At 42.2% G+C, this 8,510-nt stretch overlaps 1 protein-coding gene across 1 annotated transcript; it reads right to left on the bottom strand.

The window, feature by feature from the left end:
* Positions 1-7,571: 7,571 nt before the first annotated feature.
* Positions 7,572-8,307, bottom strand: LOC108095285 (calphotin). The gene is made up of 2 exons (XM_017196330.1): positions 8,230-8,307; positions 7,572-8,163 (listed from the first exon to the last, which is right to left on the bottom strand). The coding sequence occupies exons 1-2, from the start codon at positions 8,239-8,241 to the stop codon at positions 7,669-7,671; spliced, it is 507 nt and encodes a 168-aa protein (XP_017051819.1). The 5' UTR covers positions 8,242-8,307; the 3' UTR covers positions 7,572-7,668.
* Positions 8,308-8,510: the final 203 nt, after the last annotated feature.

The following is an 8,510-nucleotide window of genomic DNA, read 5'->3' as shown; positions in this document are numbered from 1 at the left end:
AGGCGGGATGGCGGGAAAGCGGCGGAGACAGAGCCATCGTCAAAAGCAAAACAAAGAGGTTTTCCCAGCGCAACTCCGATGCTTAAAAATGCTAAAAAGTTTGCAACAAAAAAACGTATAGGAAATAGGAACAAGAGGGCTGCACTGTGAGTTTGAGCAAAGTAATTCAGTAAATTGTAATATTGTTTTGCAATCTTTGACATGATATGGCAATAGTTATTACAATAGTTTAAAAATATTGTGTTCCATTGAAATAGTTTTTATGTTTACACTTAAAAATATATATATACCTATTTAAATAGACATACATGGATATATGAAACTTTCTTAAAATATACGCAAATGCACAAGTGTCAGCTCCGCCAATATTAATAAATAAATTCACAAAACTATAGTTTTTCCCCGTACTTACTGACAGTCCACTCCAAACCGCTTTTAATGGAATTACTCCCCGCCCGTCGATTGTGCAATTTATTGAACCACCCTCGGGGGCAGCGCCCGTCGAAGTGCAACAAAAGGCACAGGAGCCTTGCGCATCGGTGGTTGGGAAACAGCTTTGGCAAATGGTTGTTGGGTTGGACGATTTGAAAAATTCAAAGCAAACAACAACGACCACCGGCGAAGCTTTTGCACTTTCCGCTCGCTGAGTTTTTCCTCCTTCCAGGATCCACCTTAAAAATCACACAAACTTATCGCCTCCACACACGCAACGAAACAATAACTCGGCTTTAGGCAGGGGAACGAATATTTTACCCATTATTTTACTGACGCGTTTTTAAAGCGACTTGAAGCTCGAAAAGTAAAGAATATTATGTTATTAAAAATGCGGGGTTTATCCTCAGTACAGAAAATAAGCGAAATTGTGCTGGTTTTTTAAATATAAAATATTTTATGAATGTGTCGCCTGCACTTGCACGCGTTTATAGTTTTGCCAACTGTACAAATAATGGACGCCAGCCATAAACCGGGCTTAACCGTTGGCCAGACGGGAGAGTCGCCACTTTCCCAACCTAAAAAAAAACAAGGCAGAAATCCATCACAAAAATTAGCCCCTCTGCTTGCCGAAGGCCATGTCCTGTCAACACTTCAGTTGAAAACTCATTTTGGCCACGTCGCCGCCGCTGTTGACGGCTTCACTTTTGACGCCTCCACGCCGCAAAAGCGCCGGGGGTAAGAAAAAGAGGTGAGGGGAGTCCCCAGCCATTCCCTTCCTTTTTCAAGGACTGACAGTCGGAACGGTAAGCGAGTTACACTTAAAGCTATGCCGACGCCTTTGACACGCATGGCGGGATGCCACTTTGATGTTCGTCCTGCGAGAAGGATGCTGTGGCTGAAAGGAGGCTGGATAGGAGGCTCGTGGGGTGCCAGCAAATATTTGCCAAATGCAAATTACTTTTGACGCTTGACAAAATGAAAACGTAAGTGAAATGATTGGCTCACCGTCGAGTACAAGAAGAAAGAAGTGAAGTTGGTGAGATCACTCGATTTACCGAGGTGATTGACAGATTTAAAGCTCGATTTAGTTAAACGCAGTGGAATAAGGTTCCGTATTAATTGAAATTATTTACATTATTTAAAAGCAATATCTTTCTGTATCAAACAAATATATAAAACCAAAATCAATAAAAACTTAAGTCAAAGAATGAAATACTCTCCATATGGGTTACACTAAATATAGTATTTATCTATCTGCCTATGTTTTATAAAAAATACAACTTAATTTTACCTCAATAATTTAAAAGTGTTGATTCACGAAAGAACAACACAATATATTATTTGTTTATTTAATCCAGTGTTTTACGAAAGAATTCACTATGGTTATATTCACCTGCAACGCTATTCCCAGAATTTCAAATATGTAACCCCATCATACTCGAATAACCGACAATTTTTTCACTTGCCAAGCCCGAAAAGACCGAGCCCAACTCCGGCCAATAAAGAGGCCCAAAGGTTTCGACTGCCCGTTGCATATGTTGCTGCTGCCATCTGGGTTGCAACTTCGTTGCAATTAAACACTCAATTTGCAGTCTCCCCCGGAATGTTTGTAAATGGAATTTGGGGAAAGGTAAAGTTTGGGCGCCCGGGGCGGCAGTTGCAGTTGGCGTTGGATTTCTGAGGCTGGAGACAGCGTCAACAAAAGTCGCAACACAAATAGCAAAAGCAAAATGGCGTCCAGGAACTTTGCCGGGGAAACCAAGCCGAAGGGGAAAGGGGTAATTTCAGCCAACTAAAGACGCTGACGTTGCGCATTTGCCGTAGATTATTACAAAAGTTTAAATACACAGACAGATGGAGTCGACCCTGGGAACCTCTTGTGATCATAGTGCCGAGCTCTCGCTCGTTGCCCTCAGGTGTTGTGACTGAGTTTTGCCTGCCCGACCCACAGGTTTCCGGGTGGCAGCGGCGGTGAAAGTGGGTGAAATGGTGGCCAACTAGACGGAATCCGCACTGACACTCAAGGAGTGGAATTGAGTTCGAGTTGAAGCTTTTAAATAGCCTTGGCAGTTGCAGTTGTTTCCACAGTTTTCCCCAAGCAGTTTCCCTTTTTTTCTCCGAGAATTGGGGGAAAATAGGAGAAGAAAGTGGGCGGCTGAAGGTGGGAAACTCAAGGAAAACGTATGTCATCAGACCGCAAATTGTTTGGCCAGCAGTTTATTAGAGCCAGACAGATTGTTTCTCCGATTGCGAATTTATAAACTTGAAACGTGCTACGGGAAAGTTTTTTTGATGGAAATTAGAGTTCCTATTTCGAAACTCGCTATACACACATCATCGCAAAAAATAAAATAGTTTAAATATTTAAAAAAAAAAAAAAATGGTCGTAATCTTCCGCATTTCCAGAAATTAAAAATAACTTTTTTAAAAACTTAAATTATTTAATTAAAAGAAATCTTATTTGTGAATCTTAAAGCACAATTAGTTTTGACAAATTCTTTTCAAGTTCTGAAAGACTTAAAGAGTATAAACATAAAAGTTTGTTTGTTCAGTTTAATAGGGACTTACAGCAAAAAACCCAATCAGCCAGTACCACCAATCCTTCATTAACTTCTGCCTTCGGGTTCCCCCAAATCATCCGCAATTCCGCATTCTGTATCTTTCATCTCATGTCGCCAAGCATTTCATTCTGCATACATCCCCCGACTTCCCCGCTTTTCCTTTGTGATGTGTCTGTTGGTGGCGTTTACTTTCGTTTTAATTTGGCAGCCCGCATAATTTTGCTATGATTTGCACTTCTTAATTAATTATTTTTCGTTTTCGGCACCCAAAGCGGATTTGAAGGAGCTGCGTCAGCACACACGCACATGTGTGGGTGTGCCGGATGGGAAAACCCTTTCCCGCACACACACACACACACGCGCAAGAAAACAAACTTCGGGGAAACTTTCTCCTTCAAAGGCGCAAGCACTGAAAAGGGGTTATTAACCGGAAGAGGGAATCCATGAAATTCTTTCCTTTGTTTAGGCACTGCGAGCAAGGAAATTTGCTGGAAATGCTCGTATCGTGATGTCCTTTGCCAGAATGCATTTAAGTGAAAATCCTCATTTGTTTTCCGTCTCCATTCTGTACCCTTTTTAGCAGAGGTTTCCTTACACGAATGTCAGGTTCAGTTTGATTATTGGGAATAATTTAAAATTCTTTAAGAAAAATTATTCGAAATAAATAAAATAAATAGGTGATACGGGAGCTGTTTTCAGATTCATTGTTATCCAGGAGTTTTTCAGTGGCCTCCATTACTTGTTAGCTGGCTTACCTGTCGCCCGCCCTGCGAATGCGTAAAATTGGCAAAAAATCAATGCAATAATCCGCATTCAATGGAAAAGGCTTAGCTCAGCTAAATCCCCCAGCTCATGGCAATTGACGGGAAGTGGAGCGTTGCCGGCGCCCAGAAACAGACAGAGCAAAGCTTTTTTGTTTCAGCAGCCACCCGATGCCCTTTTCTATTAGTTCTGATTAAGCTTTTGTCGGTTCGATCCATTGTCAATTGCATTTGGCGTCGGTTCCGGCGTGGATGCAAATTGGGATCCGACAGCTGCTCATTACTTAGACGCTTAACCACGCGTCGCTTTCGATTTGCATTTGGGCGATTAAAGTTGCGCCCCAGCGCCACCTGCCGTACGGAAATTCAAAATTTCGCGAGGGTGCCAAATGTCAAAGTGCCAGCAGCCACGCCCACACGGTTACAGCCCACCAGCGCCGCCCACATTGCCCACAATCACACGCAAAAGAATCCGGCGTTCGACATCTCCATTCGAATCACCATCTCCATTGGCATCTGCAACGCCATTTCTGTCGCACATCTCGCATCTCATCCATCGCCGGGGCATGTAAATTGCTCTGGCAAACAAATCACGTATACGCACACTGCGCGGAAATATCCCATCCAAAGCTAAGGAATGATCACTACATGATTCTGTATGGCTTAAGATACAAAAACACTGGAGTGGAATATATTTTTTAATCTTTAATTCTGTAAAGCATGTTAAGTAATTTTTTTGATTAGTTAGTTATCACACCTTCCAAATGAATCCCAAAGTAAAATAATCCGTTATCTCAATGATCGATATTTCCCGTTTATCGATATTCAATTGAGCAAAGCCCATACCAATTATTGCACTATAATATTGAAACTAAATTATTTCGGGGAATTATGGATAATATGATATCAGGATTAATAGTTTCACATCAAATATAGTGAGTGTTTTAATTGCCTTAAAATTTTTCACCGTGCATTACGTATACGCCATGCGATGCGCCTCGCCCCCGTTCCGTTGTCGTCATATCGAAAGCCAGAAAAGGCTGCTGGATTTTTGCGGTCTGTAGCTGAAAGGCTAAGCAACCGCATTGAGTGACTGAGTGCCGTTATTTGGCAAAGTCCCCGTTCCGAGTCCCTGCCCTGCCCCCTTCCTCTTCGCCTCCCATTGCCCTTCGAATCGCAGCATCCTAGCGTCGGGATTCAGGGGCCTAAGCAACCACAACCGGAAACGGGTCCGACCAAACGTCTAGCTCGCTTTGTCTGCGTGGATATCTGCGATGTACTTCCACATGCACACAGTCCCACTTCCTGTGCGGATTCGATATTGGAGTCCTTTAAGAATTTACTGCACCGCTGGCAAATGTATGTGTACTCCTCTCTCCGTTGGATCCAAAGTAAATATTGAAATGAGCAACGTATGATATTGAAATGTTAAACAATTTTCAACGAAAAGCAGACATCTCAGAGGGAAAGACGTGGCTTTTGATTTTTACAAGATAAATAAGCGATTGTTGGCTAAAGGATTCAATGTGTTATGGATGATAAACTTGTTCGCTAAAAGACTTGCATAAGTAAGTTTACGTTTCTAGTTGTACGTTGCATAATAATACCAACCTAGTTATTATAGTGCTATTAAACCGAAAACGCTATTTCATATCTCTGAATTGGTAATATTTTTGGATGATGGGTACATTACGTAAACTTTTCAAATGTATAAATATATAATATATATGTGAGACCCCACCGTCGAACTCACAAATCATTTTGCAAGACCTAATGAAAAAGTCTTGGTAATTACTTGAAGATATGCATTAAAAACTTTTCGGCCGCACCGGCAGAGGATGATAACAAAGCAGGGTTTGAAAGGAAGAAGGCGGGGAACTTGATATTGAATCAATTAAAAGAAAAACTCAACAGGGCAATGATGCAACAAATTAAAACGCATACGAAGCGAGCTAATGAAATTCTAAGACTCAGATGGTTAGGAAGAGCCACCTACCACAAAGCAAAAAAGGCTTCTAAATGGGAAAGTTCGGCCCTTTTCCCCGCTCCCTTTCCATAGACAAGGGCGGAAATTACCGAAAAATTGTGCCGAGCAGATGAACAACAACAATAAACTTGGCCCAAAAAATTAAGGCAAGTGGAGTTAAAAGTTAAGCCAACAAATGAAGATGGTGGATGGTGGTGGAAAGGGTATGGGGTGGAAGTGGAGCTGTTAAGGAAGAAGATTCGGATAAATAGGAAGTGCAGGGGCCCTGAGCTTGACGTACGGCCTAACGCACATACAAGAAAACACTATCAAAAAATGGTATTCATTTGGTATTTATAGTGTAGGGTGTGAAATTTAAAGTGTGATTTAGGTTTATTGCCGCTTTTATTTTTTTAAATAAAATGCTACCTACGAAATTTTACTTAATCATTGTTATTGTTATCAGAATCATTAAAACTAAAATAATTAATCATTTCAAGGCTTTTTAGTGCTTTTATTAACTTATCACTAGTAATCCTATTTTAAAGACCCGCCACTATTAATTTTATTTAAATTATATTGCTGGTAGTCCGGCTACTTGCAATTTTTGTTTTTACCTTTTTTTATCCGATAACTTTTCTTTCAGTGCACATGTGAGCATACATCTTACACGCACACAGAGCACACGCACACAGAGACAGATGCCGGGGCCAACTTCAAGCGCAATTTTACGCAACAACAAAAAGTTTAATTGAGGATAAACTTTGCTGCGTTTGCGCTGCTGTTGAAAATCAACCAACGCCGACATGGAAATTTCCCCCCACCCCGGGAAAATCCTGGAAAACTTTGAGGGGATGGGTAGTGAAAAAGAGGCTTTAGTAGTGCAGGAATTGCGTGTATGTTTGCCTCTTATCTCTTTTGCTGTTTAAGTTTTCGCTTTCTGCTCGGCATTACTTTCTTAATTTCCTTTTTTTCGATGTGCGTTGTTTGCGGCCAAACTTTAGCTTTAAGTTGTCCACATCCACTGTTTCATAGCGCTAAAGCTAAAGGAGGAAAGCAAGAAAATAATTCGAACATTTATTGGTCATTTATTGCGCTTCGCTTCTCTCATTGTTTGTCGAATGCCAAATGAATGGCAAATATCGAGGAGAGGAAATGAAAAACGATTCGACCCTAGAATAGCCTTCTCCTGGCTCCACACAAGCACCGACCCAATTTATCCACAGAAAAACCACACACACTCACACACACTACGTCCCTGTGCCATAATTCGTCCTTAGAACCGTAGACGAAGCCAATGTGGGACAATGAAACCCAAATGACCTGAATGAAAAGCGACGACGCGACACAAACGATTGACTCTACATGTGTCCCCAGAATTTTTGAGGGGACTGGTGGTCAGTGGAAAGGGAAAACACACCTGAATGTGGAGGAAGGAGTGACAGGAAATTAAAGGTTTCCAGGTATCCAGGCGATGCTTAAATACTCTTTATGTAAAAACCTTTCGTCACTTGTAAGCGAAAATCTAAACTGTTTGTTTGTTTGGTATGAATTATTTCTGCCTAAGCAACTCTTCTTTTTTAAAGATTAAAAACCTATTTTATAGTTTGTAGTAAGTTTTTATTTTTCAGATGAATCGTGATAAGAATCAAATTGTTTTCTACAACTTTACCCGAACTTTTTATCTACTCCTATTTTAATAGTGTAAGTTGTTGCGCAAAAATGCGAAAGCCAGACTTTTATCTGCCCCATTAATCTTTTTGTCAAAGAAATTTATCCAAATACCCTTTACGAAACACCTGAAAAACCAGCCCAATCATGAGAGGAGAGGACAAACAATGCAGTCAATTTTTTTGTTTACCAATTTTAACGATTTTTATTAAGGGCTATCAGTCATTGAACACACAAACGGTTGCTTAATCCCTGTTGTCTGTGCTTTTTTCCGTTACCACAAAGCGGGCGCGGCGTAGCCCAACGGTGCTGGGGCATAAGCCAATGGTGCAGTGTACTTGGCCAGAAGAGGAGAGGCGTAGGGGGCAGCGAGGGGAGTGGCAATGGGAGCTGCAATGGGAGCAGCAAATGGAGCCACTCTGTTGAGGATTGGTGCAGCCAGAGGAGCGGCCACTGGAGCGGGAAGAGGAGCGGCCAGCGGAGCAGCGAAGGCAATAGGAGCGCGCAGAGGAGCAGCCAGTGAAGCAGCCAATGGGGCTGCTAGTGGAGCAGCCAGAGTCCTCAAAACTGGAGCAGGTGCCACTGGAACCTGGGCAACCAGCGGAGCGGCGGCAATGCCATTGAAGGTCCTGGCCACCACCTGGCTGCTGGCGGCAGTGACAACCGGAGCAGGGGCAGCTATCACGGGAGCGGGAAGAGCAGCCAGAGGAGCATGGAGCAGTCCTGGCTTTCCAGCCACGCAGGCGATCAAAGCGCAGATGACAACGGCCTGCAAGTAAACCAATAAGTGATTTTAACTTATTTAGTTAGAGCTGGTTACAAATTTGAAACTTACGTATTTGAACATGATGGTTTCTGTGATTTAAAGCTGAGCTTGGGTTTGGTTTGAAAGCAAAGAGCTGACTGATGACAAGCGATGGCAGCCGCTGGAGTATTTATACGGCTGAGGGGCACACGCGGCGGCTACTTAATATTCTGAACGCGTGCGACCATTGGCCCATTATAAGTGTCTGAAAAATATTAGTTGGTAGCTGGTTGCTTTTAAGTCTTCGAGGGCCGACATAAAACCCGAAGGGCAGCCAATTGCACTCGCTGGTTAATTATACAGAAATTGGT

The sequence above is a fragment of the Drosophila ficusphila genome, unplaced genomic scaffold (genome assembly GCF_018152265.1).
Source record: "Drosophila ficusphila isolate 14025-0441.05 unplaced genomic scaffold, ASM1815226v1 contig_106, whole genome shotgun sequence".
Lineage (NCBI taxonomy): Eukaryota > Metazoa > Arthropoda > Insecta > Diptera > Drosophilidae > Drosophila > Drosophila ficusphila.
This window is presented reverse-complemented; position numbering and strand designations above follow the sequence as displayed.